This window comes from Aulonocara stuartgranti, assembly GCF_965226115.1.
Source record: "Aulonocara stuartgranti genome assembly, chromosome: 15".
In the NCBI taxonomy this organism is placed as follows: Eukaryota; Metazoa; Chordata; class Actinopteri; order Cichliformes; family Cichlidae; genus Aulonocara; species Aulonocara stuartgranti.
In genome coordinates, this window is record NC_138951.1 from 15,882,254 (window position 1) to 15,900,085 (window position 17,832).

General features: G+C 40.8%; 1 protein-coding gene across 1 annotated transcript; it reads right to left on the reverse strand.

Annotated features, from left to right (window-relative positions):
- Positions 1 to 337: 337 nt before the first annotated feature.
- On the reverse strand, positions 338 to 2,878 carry LOC309689635 (uncharacterized protein). Its single transcript, XM_082506211.1, has 2 exons — positions 657 to 2,878; positions 338 to 469 (listed from the first exon to the last, which is right to left on the reverse strand). The coding sequence occupies exon 1, from the start codon at positions 2,810 to 2,812 to the stop codon at positions 1,079 to 1,081; it is 1,734 nt and encodes a 577-aa protein (XP_082362337.1). The 5' UTR covers positions 2,813 to 2,878; the 3' UTR covers positions 338 to 469; positions 657 to 1,078.
- Between the last annotated feature and the right edge of the window lie 14,954 nt (positions 2,879 to 17,832).

Genomic DNA, 17,832 nt, shown 5'->3' on the forward strand with positions numbered 1-17,832 from the left:
TATTATACTCCCCACTATGCCATATATATATATATATTTGAATTGTATTACTTACATGTAATGCATACAGCGTGTTGCAAAACTGTTGAGCCACCCCTCATTACAAGCCAGTATTTGGTACCACCTTTATTTATCAGCACAGCCTGAGTTTTCATCATCATGCCATTTCTTTAAGCCTTCTTCATCCTTTTGTTCGTTTCTCCGTCACACTGCTTCTACACTGCTGATGTTCGGGCTCTGGGGAGGTCAATCCATGACAGATAGTGTTCCACTGTGTGTTTTTCTTTCCAGGCATGCTTTTACTGCATTGGCAGTGTGTTTGAGATAATTACTGTTACTCCCCTCGAGTCGTAATAAAGCTCAACTTGTTCCTTGTGTTTTAACTGACATTTATTTCGGACAGGAGGATTCTTCGACATGCCTTAACTTGTAATGATGTCCAACCACAGCCGATACAATGCCGTCAGAACTAAAGAGAAATACAAACTTAAATGAATATTCTTAATAAAGCCCCTAAGCATTATATATGGCGAAACATTCCAACAAAACAATCAATAAAATACACATTACACCTCACACTGCGGTAATTGCACTAGAATATCACGCAACACTAGCATATTTACATACAACGAAAATAAACAAAAGAAAACATTTACCTCATTGGCCTCACTCAAAGGGAATAAAACTTTAATCCTTACATCGTGGGGAGGTCCAAAAAAGGCACTCTTTTATTTATCTTACTATTTACTATCTTACTGTGGACGTGCAAACCTCGTGGCTCGTCTCAATTAGCTTGCTGAGTGTGCCAGCCAAAAATACCCTCTTAGCAACAACAGACGGAACTATAGAAAAGGTTCCTATCTAATTGCACAATTAGTAAAAATAACACATTTAAACATATAAATCCAATGAACAAAACATGAATTACTATTGATTTATTTCTTAATATTTCAACTACTAATTGTTTCAACCTTACATATCTAATAAAATGAACTTAAATGCGAGAGTTGCCTATGACGGCAGCTACACTCCCACCAAATCACTTGTGATTTCCACCTATGAACTTATGAAATGTAAACTAATCTGCTTCTAATAGTGTCACAGTCTTGTGTATAGGTCTGTCAAGTAGAACTGGTTTACTCAGTCTCTTTCCATGGTCATCTAACAATGAGTCACTCATTAACAGTTGTACTTTGCGTATACATCCATCTTCACTCGGGTGTATGGCAACAACTTTGGCCAACTTCCAGTCGTTTCTTGATGCTTGGTCATCTTGTACGATCACTATGTCATTGATCTTTGCATTTCTGTTTGTTTTGTGCCACTTTTGTCTTTGTTGTAGGCTCAATAAGTACTCTTTCTTCCATCTGTGCCAAAATTCATTGGCCAAGTACTGGACTCTACGCCATCTTTTGCGAAGATACAAATCTTCCTTTACAAAGTCTCCTGGTGGTGGCAGTATTACTGACGACTTCATGGTCAACAGAAGATTAGGTGTAAGTGGCTGAGGTCCAGTAGGATCGTTGAGTAAATGTGGGGTGATAGGTCTGCTGTTAACTATCGCCATCACTTCATAAAGATAGGTTCTTAGAGATGAACTGTCCAATGATCTGGATGACTGATCCAGAATGGTTGTCAATACACTTCGGATCGTACGAATTTGCCTTTCCCAGGCTCCACCCATATGACTGGCAGAGGGAGGATTCATCACAAACTCACAGCCTAGCTGTTTCAAACTTTCCTGATCCATTTCCTTTACTGCTTCCAGAAACTCACGTCTGGCTCCAACAAAATTGGTGCCTTGATCTGATTGCAACTGACGTACATTCCCACGCAAAGCGATGAAAGAACGCAGTGAGTTTAGAAAAGCGTCGGTTGACATATCATCAAGTAGCTCTATGTGCACCGCACGAGAGCATAGACAGGTAAACAGAAGCCCGTAACGCTTCAGTTCTTTTCTTCCTTCTTTAATGTAGAATGGGCCGAAACAATCCATCCCACAATACGTGAAGGGAGGGGTGGTCTCCATTCTCTCACTTGGTAGGTTTGCCATCTTTTGATCTTCTTCTCGACGTCTGAATTTCCTGCACTTAATACAGTTGTAGATAAAGGATGATACTGCTTGACTGCATCCTAGTATCCATATTCCGTTCGATCTCAGCTCATTTATCGTCATGCCCCGTCCTTGATGTTTCACCCGCTGATGATAGTGATCAATCAGTAACTTTGCGATATGGCAAGTCTTTGGTAAGATGACCGGGTGCTTGACGTGTGGCTGCAATGTAGAACGCTCTAATCTACCTCCCACTCTAAGAACACCCTTCTCATCCAGGAAGGGATCGAGTCGATAGAGTCTATTTGTTCTGTCCTTGGGTAGATCCTTTCGCGTTTGAAGTGCCTTGATTTCCTTGCAGAAGATTGATCTTTGTACAATGGATATGACTTTAAGCTCGGCTTCTTTCCTTTCTTCAAGGTTAGTGGCTTTATTGCTTCTCCTTTCCAAGCCCTTAAACTCTTTCACAAATCTGAGAAGTCTTGCCATAGCTTTGACCAACCTTGACCAACTGGAGAATTTCAGAAAACGTTCTGCCAAAGAATTTGTTTCTGTAGTTGTATGGAGTACAACAACTTTGCGTACTTCTGGATCCTCTGCATCAAGTTTCCCCACCGTGACTTCTTCGTGGGGAAGTTTCTCTTGCCAAAGAAAACTTGGACCACTAAACCAGTTGGAGGTAATGAGGTCTTTGGCCTTCAGTCCGCGCGAGGCATGATCTGCTGGATTGAGATCTGATACCACAAACTTCCATTGCATCGGTTGAGTGCTTTCCTTAATACGCTGAATGCGATTTGCAACGAAAACATGGAAACGTCTCGCATCGTTGTTATATCCCAAGACAACTTGAGAATCTGTCCAGAAGAATTCTTGGGCATCTTCTAGCTCCAACTCTGCTTTGAGCATGTCACTAATCCGCACTGCTACAACTGCTGCAGACAGCTCCAATCGTGGCACCGTAGTAACCTTCGTGGGTGCTACTCTGGACTTGGCAAAGACAAGAGCGCAGTGGACTTGTCCTGCTTCACTGACAGCTCTCAGGTACGTACAAACACCATACCCTGAAACACTTGCGTCTGAGAAATGGTGAAGCTCGTACTTCTGAACTGTTTGAAAATCTTTTGGCACGTAACATCTGTCAATTTTGACATCTGCTAGATTTTTTAGATCCAACAACCAGGACTCCCACCGTGACTTCAGATCGCTTGTGAGTGGTTCGTCCCAATCTGCTTTCTCTCGACACATTTGCTGTAGTATCTGCTTCCCAAGTAGAACAAAAGGTGCCACAAAGCCAAGTGGATCGTAAATAGAGGCTACTGTGGACAACACTCCTCTTCTGGAAAGTGGCTGCTCGTTCACAACTACTCGAAACTGGAAATAATCCGAGTCGATGCACCATTTGACACCTAGGGCTCTTTCAATTTGTTGCTCGCCCAGTGACAAGTCCTTTCTTACTGTTTCTGCACAATCTTCTTCCGGTAGCGAATTAAGCACTTGCTTACTGTTTGAAACAAACTTGTGAAGTCGCAAGCCTCCTGTGCTGCAAAGTTCCTTTGCTTCCTTCACCAAACAAATTGCCTCTTCTTCTGAGTGGAAACTAATAAGACCATCGTCCACATAAAAATTTCGCTCAATGAATCTTATGGTAGCTTCACTGAACTTGCCTTGACCTTGTGCAGCAATATACTTGAGACCAAAGTTCGCACAGGCAGGGGAAGAAGCAGCTCCAAACAAGTGTACGCGCATGCGATAGACAGATGGAGTAGAGTTGAAGTCTCCATTGTCCCACCACAAGAAGCGAAAGTAATTTTGATCTTCTTCTCTGACTCTGAATTGATGAAACATGCGCTCAATGTCGCACATCACTGCAACTGGACCTTTCCGAAATCGGCACAGGACCCCCACTAGAGAGTTGGTTAACTCTGGCCCTGTAAGCAGGTAGTCGTTCAAGGACACCCCTCCGTACTTTGCTGAACAATCAAACACCACTCTTATTTTACCAGGCTTTTGAGGATGATACACTCCATGGTGTGGAATGTACCAGGCAGGGCCTTTGTCCAGGTCTACAGAGGGAACTCTTTCTGCATCACCACGCTCTATAGTCTCTCTCATGAACTCTGTGTAGTCTTTGTGGTATTGCTTGTCCTTCTCAAATCTTCTCTTCAAATTTTTGAGTCTGTGTTCTGCACAGCTCCGGTTGTTTGCCAGACTTGGTCTGTCTTCCTTAAATGGCAAAGGTAACTCACAGTGTCCATCTGCTTTCATCTTCACTCCTTCTTCCATTATGGAGATGAACCTTAAATCTTCTTGTGAGAAGTGTGAATCTTCCACCTTTCTTTCATTGAAGTCGGACTCGAGCACTTTAATTACATCTGCAGATGTGACCACCTCTTTGACTTGTGTGCGACAGACGTATTGCACTTCTTTGACCAACTGCTCAGCTGACTGATTGGGTGTCACTTCCTTGACAATGATCTTGTGGCTACATCCTATGGCATCCCCATAGTCAACACATGGATTAGCTCCTCCAACTATTGTCCAGCCAAGGTCTGTTCTTTGGGCAAAAGGTTCATTATCTTTTCCCGCCACAACTTCTCTGGGTACCAACACTTGTGAACAATTGTAACCAATGAGCAGGCCTACGTCACATTCAATCAGTGGAGCGATTTCTTCAGCCAGGTGCTCTAAGTGTGGCCACGCTCTTGCTGTCCTTTGTGTGGGAATATGACTCAAATTCGCAGGAATAAACTCTCTTGTGTATGTCACAGGAAGAGGAATTCTCCTTGAAGAAGAGAAACCTCTGACCTGTAACCCAGACAGCCTTTGACTTGGTACTAAAGTGTCTTTAGAAGACATTGTCGAGAGCTTTAACTGCACACATTCCTTCTCTGCATCCAGAGCATCTGCCTTTTCCTTCAAGACGAATGTCGTGTCACTTTGGCTATCAAGAAGAGCATAGAGAAGAATCTCATGTTCAGGATTGCTTGTTGTGGATAACCAAACTGGAATGATTGTAGATGTGAGATTACTTCTGTCACTTTGAATCACACGGTTTGATATTGCTTCACTTGGTGCTTCCTTGGGTTTGGTTTCTCTACTCTCTTTATTGCCTTCCATCTCTTTCATTTGTGGTTCCTTGTCACTTTCCTTTTCTTTCCTTTTCTTTGAGGTTTTGTCTCGTTCCTCATGCAAACATGTCGGGTGTTTCCCTTTACATGTGTCACACATCTTTCTCCTTTCACATTTCTTTGATTGGTGTCCAAAGCCTAGACATCCAAAGCACAGTCCCTTAGTTTGCACAAATTTGACTCTTTCACTCAAGACCTTGTCCATAAACTTCCTACATGTGTGAATGCTATGATTTGAGTTTTCACAAAACACACATTTTTTTGTGTTGGACGTCTCTTCTGCAGCACTCACTAGCACCTTTGCTCCAACACTTCTTGTCTTGAAAGATTTCATTTTCTCTGAGTCACCTGCTTTGAGTGCATGAAGCGATGTTACTGGATTGCACGCAATCTTGGCTTCTCTCGCAATGAAGTCAACAAAGTGGCTAAATGTTGGAAAAGAACCATCTTGTTCTTCAATTTCAATGACCTTTCGATTCCATCTTGCTGACAACCAATCAGGTAGCTTGCTTAGCATTCTCTGATTCTCATTGCAGTCATTCAAAACTTCAAGACCTTTAACCTGAAGCATGGCCGCTTCACATCCTCTGAGAAAATCTGAAAATTCTAGAAGTTCAACGCTATCCTTGTTCCCAATCCTTGGCCATGATGTCAACTTATCTCTGAAAGCTTTGGTGATTACAAATGAACTTCCATATCTTTCCTCCAAAATGTTCCATGCTGAGTAATAAGCACGCTCTGTTCCCAACAGAAAATAACTCTCAACAGCCTTTCTCGCCGGTCCTCCAACATACTTGTGAAGGTAGTAAATCTTTTCATTCACTGGGATGTTCTTTCTGTCTATCAGCATTTGAAACGACATTTTCCAATCCTTGTACTTGAGAGGATCTCCGTTGAAGACTGTAGGTTCTGGTACTGGTAGGCGACTTATGTGAATGGACTCAGCTAGAGCTTGGGCCAATGTTGTGGTACTATCTTCCTGTTTGCTTTCTCTTGGTTGTGACCTTAAGTTGGCTTGTGGCATATCAAACGGCTCTGCATTTGCATTAAGTTGCGAATGTGCAAACTGATTCATCGGTTTAGCTGTGACATTTCTCCGTTTGCTCCTTTCGTGCAGAAGGTCTGATATTTCTTCATCTGAGCTTCCTTCGTCATTGTACACTTTCAAACGTGTTTTAGCAGCATTCATTCTCTTTACTGTTTCTAGCCTTTCAAGCTCTCTTCGCTTTTGCTCTAAGGCCTTCTGTTTCTCAGCATTCTCTGCTTCAAGGATTTCAAGTGCCTTTCTTTCACTTTCCAATTCCTCCATAATCTTCAGAGTTGCTTCAGTAGCCGCAAGCTCTGCAGCTGCTTCTTGCCTCTTTACAGACAACTTACTTGAGCTTCTTGATTGCCTGCTATTCGAACCTTTGGATCTTTGAGAGGCGGCAGAATTGAATGCTGATCCTATATCACTCCAGTGAACCAATCTCTCAGAAAGTTCTTCGTCTTCTTCTGCTGCTAATTTTTCTTGAGCTAGCTTTATCATCTTTTGAGAAACCGCATCACAGGTGTCCACTCTGCGGCGAGTGTCTGCATCAGGAGTTTCATGATTGCGCAGTTCATCATAAACTTGTTTCACTTCTGCCGAGGTATGTTCAACTCGGCCGATAAGCTCTTTAAGTTTTGCACTAACAGGTTCTTCAAGTGCCTTTTTGCCTTGTTTTGCAACAACTTTCCACATTTCATAACTGACTTTGAAGCGAGCTTGAAGCTTGTTCACCTTTTCATCATGTAGTGCTTGGCCCCTTTCAGTGAACTTCTTAACTCTTTGACTTTTCCTCAAACTTCCTTCTTTAGTAGCTTTACTTGTGCATGGTTCTGGCAAACTTTCTTGCTCTTCAAAAGCTTCTTGCTGCTCCACAGCTTCAGTGTCACAGCCTTCTTGCTCCATGTCACAGACAGTCAAAGGTATTGTACTACACTCAAGTCACCTAGGTCAACTTAAATACGTGAATAGTCACCTTATGAAGCACCTAGGACCTTAAATTGCTTTACTTTAAAGAGTCAACTTAAACATATGTCACAAACTCTTAAACCAAAATAGTAAATTGCTCTTCACTTGTAGTAAAACAGAAAATAACCTTCAATGTCAAACAAAATACTATAATGTGACCTTTAAATATCTAATGCAGTCTTAAAATAAGCAAACCCTTATAATCAACTTAAACGTACCTTAATTACAGTTACTTAGCATAAACAACAATAACATGAGCTTAAACTTTTACTCCAAACCACCACACTTCCACTTTCATTGCTTGACAGAGTCCCTTTAAGATGAGCTAAAGAAATCTACTCTCCACATTTAACTTGTATAAACGTGTTACTTCTTTGTAGCTTAACCAAGCTGCACCGCTGGACTCTGGTTGCTTTATGAGATGTCTGTGTGTGTGTTTGAGCGTCTTTGATGCTTGAGAGAGACGCGAGCTTAATCACGTGACCCGGCGCGCTGTCGGCTCGGCTCGGCTCAGCTCCGCTCCCACTCGGCTCAGCTCCGCTCCCGCTCGGCTCCGCTGCGGCAGACCTCTTTCTCCTTCTCTCTCCTCCAGCACGAAGCAGGCTGAGTTCTGACTGTTACTCCCCTCGAGTCGTAATAAAGCTCAACTTGTTCCTTGTGTTTTAACTGACATTTATTTCGGACAGGAGGATTCTTCGACATGCCTTAACTTGTAATGATGTCCAACCACAGCCGATACAATGCCGTCAGAACTAAAGAGAAATACAAACTTAAATGAATATTCTTAATAAAGCCCCTAAGCATTATATATGGCGAAACATTCCAACAAAACAATCAATAAAATACACATTACACCTCACACTGCGGTAATTGCACTAGAATATCACGCAACACTAGCATATTTACATACAACGAAAATAAACAAAAGAAAACATTTACCTCATTGGCCTCACTCAAAGGGAATAAAACTTTAATCCTTACATCGTGGGGAGGTCCAAAAAAGGCACTCTTTTATTTATCTTACTATTTACTATCTTACTGTGGACGTGCAAACCTCGTGGCTCGTCTCAATTAGCTTGCTGAGTGTGCCAGCCAAAAATACCCTCTTAGCAACAACAGACGGAACTATAGAAAAGGTTCCTATCTAATTGCACAATTAGTAAAAATAACACATTTAAACATATAAATCCAATGAACAAAACATGAATTACTATTGATTTATTTCTTAATATTTCAACTACTAATTGTTTCAACCTTACATATCTAATAAAATGAACTTAAATGCGAGAGTTGCCTATGACGGCAGCTACAATTACTATGCTGAAAAATGAAGCCGCTCCAATCAGACACTTCTCACATGGCATTGCATGGTGGATCAAAATCTGGTGGTACTTCACCAGATGGATCTGGCAGGTCCTGTGTCAGGTCTTTCCTCTTTCCTCTTTGTTTTTTCCCTATTTCTTAAGTACATAACTCTCTGATTGTGTTCATATACTGTACATAGTTTGTTTGGTTTTGGGGTTTTTTTAGTTTTTTTTTTTTTTAGGGCTGCCACTTCTTGTGTCCTCCATTTGTCCAGTTTCCTCATTTAAAAAAAAAAAAAGAGGCCCTGCACACCATGCTATATTTTCACATAATATTTTCACTTAATGGCTCTTTGGAATTTCCTGGTTTGTGCCTGACAGGTTTATGACTGTCCAAGTGTGGTATCTTTGGCATTTTTCACAGCTTCAGGTAAAGAAATGGGAACCAGGTATGTGCTTCTGTGTCAGACTGCTAGTAACAAACAGGCTATGATACCATTTAAATTTGGTTCTTTGCTTAGTTCTCTATTCCTTAATTTAGGGTCTTTTTTATGCTTGAGTAAATCATAGGTAAGTGTTTAGTGGCCTAAAAAATTAAAAGCATTACTCTGAAAATTAGAAGTGCAAGGACTGAACTGAAAATGAGTGGAAAAAGCAGCGAAACCTTTGCACCATACTATACAGAGCTAGCAAAAATTTTGAGCTTGTTTTTTTTTTAACAAAATCGCTCTTTTAAGCACCTCCCTTCTGTTAAAAAAAGATTCTCTATCTATCGTTCATCCATCCTTCATGTGCTTCTGCTTCCAAAGTTTATTTCGCTCTCGTCCAAGATCAAAATCCCATTTGTTCTGTTCTTTTTTTCGATTCCCCTTTGCAGTGTTTTATTATTGTTATACTTTCTGCTGCAGCATCCTTGTTTTCCCCAAAGAGTAATTAAAGTTTTTCTCTATCTTATCCTCATCTTCATTTAAGCAGAGAAAAATCAGATTTTAATGCGTTTGTAGATGGCAAATGCAATCAGCGCAGATAAATCATACCAGGAGAGCGTGGATGCAACATGAATACTAATGCCAGCTCTGAAATGAGCCTCTGGGACTCTGACGTTTTAGACTTTTCACCTTAAAGCTGATAGATTTCATCAGCACACATGGATCTGGAGATTTCAGACACAAAAGCCCATAGAGTATTCTTGCTCTAAAATGTTTAACTTTTAAAATATTGACGTTTATGTCTTTATGGTAAATATGAAGCTTGCGCCAGCAACATGAAAGCTTCATATTTCATGTTACATCATGAACTACATAATTCTGCAGTAGTGATTTGTATGAGATTATAGGCCGAATGGAAAATGTACCTATCCAACTTAAAAGATGGACATCTGCTTGTCGAGTGATTATTTATTAACCCTGCAATTTGTTCTTGCTTTTGAGATCCAAATGAGATCCAAAGAGAAGAAACAAAAGCTTTCTCTCTCTGCCTTTCCAGCTTTTTATCAACCCTTTTGATGTGTAGCACATCTTTAAACTACATTTTTAAAAGCTCATGGTTTCCTGAACAACAAATATTTTTAAGCCTCTCTCAGTATGAAGATTAATTAAATAAGGACCATAACTTTTCTTATGCCAAGTAATCTAAACCACAACATTAATGACTAACCTTGTGTTGTTGATGCCGCCTCAGCTATTGGCTGAGGCTCAAGTTTGGCTCAAGTTTGCTCCTTTTTCTGTGTTTTCTTCTTTCTATCGACAAAGATGCTGATTGGCGATCCTCAACGTGTATTTTTATATTGTGAACAGTTTAACCCTCATTCTGTTTGTTTGTTTGTTTACGCTGCTGAAGAACATTAAGGGAGCATGTGATCATCACAGTATAACACAAGCACAGTTAAATAGAGACATAATAGAGACACCATTCTGTCCAACTAGGAAGAATAAATTATTGTCAATCTGCTTTGGAGCAAATAAAAGTGACAACAGGTGCACTGGAGAGGCATCAACCAGACACCCCCCAAAAAGAGGAAAAGTTTTGCAGGTGGTGGCTTAAGATCATTGATCTCCCCTTAATCCTCTTGATTGAGTTTCTCTAGTTTTGCTTTTTCTTAGAATCCTCAGTGGTGTCTTAGCTGGCATTTAGTCCACAGTTGCTGCAGTTCTTTACATTTTTTGTATTGCTTTTTTCTTCTCCCTCCTAAACCTCATGAATCCTGAATTGAACTGAAGTGAATAGAAGACATTGCTACCTAGTTATTGACTTTGGGCCATATCCATCCATCCATTCCATCTGTCCGTCTGTTCATCCACTGCTTATCTAGGGAGACATGCCCAGCTACTTCCTAGGAAGGTAGCTGGGGAACCACCATGGTGTCCTCAAGCCAACCCAAAGATATAATATCTCCAGTATCACCCAGGTCTGCCCGAGGGCCTCCTTCGAGTGCGACTGAGCTCCTTAGCCTAACTCTAAAGCTGAGCCCATCCACCCTTCGGAGGAAGCTTATTTCCATTTCTTGTATCCACAGTCTCATTCCCTACCCAGAGCTCGTGGTTTCATATTTTCAGTTTTTAAAACACCAAGAAGGTGACAGCCGAAATACTCAGCTCAAGGCTTCAAAACGGGACTTCACAAACCAATCAGTAACAGCATGGTGGCTAAGTGCATCTTTTATATACAGTACGGTCATTTGACAAGCTATTTAGTCACATAGTTTAGAGGAACTGTTAAACACATCCAGTCTTACCTATACAGACAAACGTGAAAGTGCTTCCATTGCTGGGCTGATAGTGGTGTGTTAAATCTGCACCACAGCACTGTGTCCTGCAGGGTAGCGCATGCTGTAGCCTGAGGTGTACATTTCAGAATCATATCTACACATGTCAGCAAAGCAGACCTCAGCAACTGTGAGATGTCTGTTTAGTATGTGCTGTGTAAACACAGTATAGGATTAGCACAAGGATAATAATGTGAAACAAGATGTAACATGTAGGCTGTAATTGCAATTGTGTAACATGCTTTTATCAGACTCTGTTGATTCAAGGTTAAAGTCTTCTCTTTTTCCCAGTAACTGTTGTTCAGGATGCATTGGCTCTGACATTAACAGCTTCACTCATGGGAGAGCAAGGTAATTGCTTACTACAGCATGGACTTAACAGGGGTCCAGTGCAACACTATAAACAAAACTTAAGAAAGTAAGAAGGCATAGTTCATTAAATGTCAAACAAATGTGTCATGAGTAAAAAGTACACTAGAGAAAATGGAAAGACCAGAATGAGGGCCTTTACTCCAGAGTCTCAAACAAAGCTGGGTAAATATTCATCTTTAATTCTGTCGGCCCAAATGTGATTCTGGAGCTGGGTAATAACTGCTGGTAAACTGAAACATTAGAGAAAAGAACTTACACAGAACTATGTACAAGTAAAAATGGTGAACAGCAGCAGCCAGCTCCTAATTTACTCCTCTAAACTCACTTTTACTGATTTTTAAAAAAAAATAATATAGTAAATCTGTGTTTATTCCCCTCCACTATTACTTTATTTACTTATTTATTTTTCTTTTTTTTTAATGGCTTTTACAATTTTTTTTATTGTTGTTATTTTAACTGCATCTGCTTTTACTTTTGCTCCTTTTTGAGTTCATTTCCATTATCATACTCTAAATTGGACTTAGCAGTACAATTTTGGGCTGCAATAGAGCAAACATTGCCTTCTTCGCTCATGAGGCAACGAAGACCAAATGTTTACAGTCAGAGGTTTAATCCTCTCTATGCCCTCCTGTATGATAAAACTGAAAGTTTGAGTTTGTGCCGATGAGGCAGGGAGAGGAGGAAGGAAAAGGTTATCGTGGGGGAGGGAATAAGTTTGCTAAATTAGTCAGAAAACCGAGAAGAATACTAATGCAATCAAAGTGCCTCCATCTGTGCAGATGAGACACATATCTGTATTTTCTCATTAAATGCAAAGACAGACGGCAAACACAAAAGGCGCAGCGCAGCAAACTGCAGTCTGCTTTGCTTGTTTTCAGCTAGAAGGACATCAGATTGCTTAATGTCATATACATCAACATAATTAATTTGAAAAGTTGCACTTAATTTTAAAAAAGTTGAAAGTTGGTAAAAAGTTAAACTAAGCGTCTAAATCAGTAATTCAAATACTGTTCAGATGGACAAAAAAGGTGTATTTTTAATGTTTTAACATTGTGTTTTGATGTTGTTTGTAGTTCAGGTGGAGCTAATTCTTTTCACTTACATAGGGTCATTTAGTTGATCACATTTTGTAGGGTGATTTTTTTAAATATAGGTTTTATCTGGAAAAAACAGCTATCTCCCCCTATGACAGCTGGACCCTATCCCAGTTTTCATAGGGCGAGAGGTGGGATAACCCCAAGCATGTCTTTGGATTGTGGGAGGTACCCAGAGAAAACCCACGCAGATACATGAAACTCCACACAGACTAGATTTGAACCCAGGATCACTGTGATGTCCATGTAGGTCATATGTATGTAGTACAATAAAAGGGATTGAGGCCTACATATGCATGTTGCAGTATATGTAGTCGTAATACCTTTTATTCTGTATTTATAAACCAAAGCACTCAAAGGAGCTTGCAAAGAAAAGCGTCTGGACTTTAAGTTGCTAGAAGACCCACTCACATCCTGGGCCATCTGACCTCAGGAATTCGCATGATAAGGTGAGGCCAGGTTTCACAATGAGCTCACCCGAAACCCCAGCTGATTGGGTCCCACACCCAGTTTCACACCTTGGCTTAGGCGATTAGAGGATCATCAGGGGGTCCTTTTGTCCCTCTTTTGGGGGGATACTCCCACTAGGTTTAAATCTGGGACTCCCCACCATTTGACCTTAGAACTGAAGAAGCTTCTCAGATGGGAGGTGAAACGTCTTCTAGCAACTTAGAGAAGTCCAGACACTTTTCTTTGCAAGCTCCTTTGACTACGATGACCTGGATGACTGAGAACCTTCACAGACATATAAACAAAAGCAGCTCCTCATAAAAGTGCATCTGCAGTGTCTTTATAGTTTTACTTTTTGCTGTTACATTTTCTTCTATTTTATTTAATGGAATCCTGGAATTTTAACCCAGTAATTCAGAATGATTAGTTATGTGAAACTGAAGCAAATAATAAAGTGCAAAAGAATCACTAAAAAATTAGAAATGAGTGCTCTTGTAACATAAATGGCATGCGTACACGGTCTAATAAAAGTCCTTAAAGAGTCTCATGTCTCTGGTTGAATTCTGTTTAAACAAAGGCTTACATAAAGTCACCTCATATGGACAAAAAAAGGCCCATCCATTGTGTTTCTCATAGCACTGAGTCTTTTAATATTCCCACATTCTCGAGGGACAGATGTTGGACAGTATAGTGTGAATGACTACAGCCCTTCAGTGTACACACTTCAGCTGGGCTCTGTCCAGAGGCCTGCTAGTCAGCCACATGATGCCGCACCACCAACATCTCATTCAAAGGGACTCAGTTGCTATGACAGCCAAGCTTAGCCTTGGTTCAGATAGCAGATGTTACCCATTTTCTGCTCATTTTTCTTTTGTTCTTTGTCTCCTTACCCTTCCTCAAGCAGCTGTAATGCACCATTTGTGCACAGTTCAATAGCACTTGTCAGATCACGATGTGCTGGGCTGGAATAGACTCCCACTTCAGATGCGCTGCGCTGCAGAGGAGGCATGCTTGCACCCACTGGGTGTCCCAGGGATAATTGGCTCAGAACATCTTGTTATTGGCCCCTTTCTTTGATGCACTGTCTGCTGTAAAATCTTTACCCTGCAGCAAAAATTATTATGTTCCCGTGTTTTGTCTGTGCTCAACCTTGGCTGTGTCATGTGACTAGCCATTTCAATCCTCACTGGTTGTCATGCCAACCGTACATCTAAGTCAGTGTGCTTGTTCGGTGTTGAGATGGGATGCTTGCGCTTCACAGAGAGGCAGGTAGGTGCATACAGAGTGTAAGCTTCGTCGTGCGTCGTGCACTCTCAAAGGACACTTATGTGCTTGGATTTTTTGCACTGAAGTTTTGCGATGATTCACTTATTTGACATCTGGGGTAAATTTATTGGGAGTTATAAGAGTGTCCTGGAGCTCAGAGAAACCTGGACTGAAATCTGTAAGAGAGTTCAGCAGCAAACATGCTGGTAGAAATTCTATTATATGCATGTAGTTTTTGTATATTGGTGAAAACTAAAAAAGTTTGTAGATACTCGATTCCTCTCCTTTTATCTTCAGCTTATCCCTCCCACCAACAGAGGAAGCAAGGAAGTTAAAATAACTTCTGAATGCAAAGAAATATTTCTCCTCCTGGTCAGATTTGTATATTTTCTTGGTGCCCCAGCTCTTTCATGCATCATACATAAAAACACTTCCTCAAAGAATACACCTGTGTGTGCATGTGGTAGATTAAAGCTTCTCCAGCAAGGCTCCTCTCTCCTTCACTGAGGCGTACAGAGTATGATTCCCGGGTCACAGTTGGGAGGACAGAGGAGGTGAGGAGGTACAAAGTAGAGAAATGAGAAAAGCCTCCTGTCATGTTTTCCCTCTTTCTCTGTTTCCCTGATGTCTGTTATTGTCACTTCCTGTTTTATTTGGGTAATAGTTTCATGCGTCTCCTGTTGTTTTACTTCCCATTTTGTTTGTTTTTTCCCCTTTTGTAATCCTCCTCCCCACCACCATCATTTTTACCTGTGTGTTATTAGATCCCTGTGTATTTATAATCTATTCTTCACTTTGTCAGATGTCTGTAGGTCTGTAGTCATAGCTGGACTGGCCATCGGGCATACCGGGCACTTGCCCGGTGGGCCGCTGGTGATTTTTTGTTTTTAATGGGCCGATAGATTTTTTTTTTATATATATATATAGGAAGGGTATATATAATGAAAGGTGTTGGATTGGCCAGTTGGTCATGATCGACTTTGGGCTGGACCAATTACAGCCGAGGAGGCCGGATGGACCCTCCCCCTTGTTTAGCAATCACGTGGCTTTCACGCATTGCATGCCGGGAACTCGTGGCAAAACAATCCAAGTACCGCATCAAATGCAAGCATTTGCAGCACCGCAAAACGTTCATTCTCCGGTTCCAATACCTTCTTTTTTTTCTTTGCCGCACAAAAAAGGAATGTACAAAACAAAAGGAGAACAATGCCGGTCCGTACAAAGACAGACTTGACGAAAAGACAAAGAAAAGATACGAGGAAAAATCAAAGGAGTGAAAGGGTCAGACCCTTACGAGCACACAGAGTGGACAAAAGACGTCAGCGTGCTGCCCAACTTTCACCACGCTCATATTTATAATTATACGGTTCTTGGAGTGAGTGCATACACTCATGAAGTTTAGTAACTTCAGGTCACTGCAACAAGCCCAGGTACAGTTTGCCGACGGATGGGTACAGGACCTTGAAATGCACCGTGTAGAACGAAAGACCATCGTACCTATCATAAGTTTACCAGTCTCACAAATCGTCTTCATAAATACACATTCGTTAACCGTTTATTAATAGGACCTTTGAGCTCAACGGTAATTAATTAGTAGTGGAAATAATCTCTGGTAGCATCACAGAAATGTAGCAGTGACAATAATATTGTATGTTGTAATCGTACTGGACAATTAGTGATACAAAACAACTGTTTTATCCTGTGAATAAAAGTATATGTTTTTGTCAATGTACCATGGTAATAACAGAAGCGAAGCGCAATATTGTGTCAGGACAATTTACTATTTATGCACAATAAACAAAGGAGCATAGCGCGACAATTTCTGTTCAGCGCCAGACTTGCTTGTAACCTATATCACCAGTTATGTTATAAAAATGACGCATTAACTACTACAAAACTCTGACCTTTGTGGGAATGCTTGGAGCAGACTAACATGTGAGCTGGAGTGTTCTGGGACGTTATATTCGGCATATCCAGACCATCCGTCTGCTCTTACTTCGGAAACATGGCTTAAAAAATTTCTCTTCAACAACGTAATCCGATAAAAAAAAAAACGATCTCTCTACCCGTCGGCTTCCCGTGGCTGTCATGCGACCGGCTATTGCAGTTAATAATACAACAGCTTCTTGACATTTTTTGTGTTTCTTTTTATCGCTGTGTAACTGAATTCAATTGAAAGCCTGCGTGCGCTAGTACCTCTTGCCACAAGTTCCCAGAATCCTTTGCGGTTTTACCCCTGAATGACGTCACATTTTCAATCTTTATCCTGGTGGCCCGGTCTCTAGTCAAAATGCCCGGGCCGATTTTTTGTCCCAGTCCAGCCTTGTCTGTAGTCGCTGACTGTGTACTTTCACAGTGAGTCTGCTTTTCTTATATATGTTTTTAACCATATTTCTTTCTTGGTTATTGCTTTGTTTGGATTTTCTTTGGTTGTCTTGTTTTTTTGCAAGTTATTTTAAAATCATAACACCTGCTAGCTCCGTCTGGAATAAAAATCTGATGAAGGCTCCTCACAAAAGAGGAGCCTTCATCAGATTTTTATTCTAATGTTGTTTCAAATTTGACCATGCAAAGACACGCAGAACGGTGTCATGCTAAATAATCACATATGAGCTCATTTCTGCTTTTCATCTGAATCATTTTCATATTTTTGATTCCCAATTTTTAAAGCTGGCATAGCCTTCAACCCACCGTGACCCTTAATTAGATAAGCAGGTTAAAAAGTGTGTGTGTGTGTGTGTGTGTGTGTGTGTGTGGGGGGGGGGGGGGGGGGTGGGTGGGGTGGGGGGTGGAGGGGGGGGTGGATGTTTTTTTCCTTTAATGCTGCCGTTTTTTTTAAATCAAATATATAGAGGAGATTAAACCTAATTAAATTAATTCATGTTGTCTTTTACTGAAGAAAGACTGATAATGACAGTGATGACACCATAACATGAATTACTAGATTAAACATGGGTAAGAGTGCTGCCATTAGTTTCTGGAGAGGAAGCTGTAGATATTTAGCAATCACTTTGTTTGGATAACTTTGTTTTGTTTACAGTTTATTGGGGCAGTAAAGCTTGTCTGGGGTAGTTCATCATCACCTTAATTGCAAATGTTACTGTTGTCTGTTAAAATGAGTATTATTATTTTTGAGCAAAACAAAGATCCCAAGATTTATTACTGAGTTTTATGAACAAGGATGATTTCATGTTGGAACCCTCCTGGATTCAAATTTGTGTATCACTGATTACTAATTAATTTTGTCCTTTTTAGACTGATTAAACATCAGAACTTCTGGCTCTATTTCTAATTCATATGCAGCTACTGTTGTTGTGAGTGGTACAATTTAATGAGTTGGAGCCTGAGGCAGTCCTGGTCTAACTGGGATACTTTGTCCTCCATTGTGTCTTGGGTGGGCCCAGG

Excerpts from the sequence above, each read along its gene's own strand:
- LOC309689635 (XM_082506211.1), bottom strand. The coding sequence starts at position 2,812 with ATGCAATGGAAGTTTGTGGTATCAGATCTCAATCCAGCAGATCATGCC.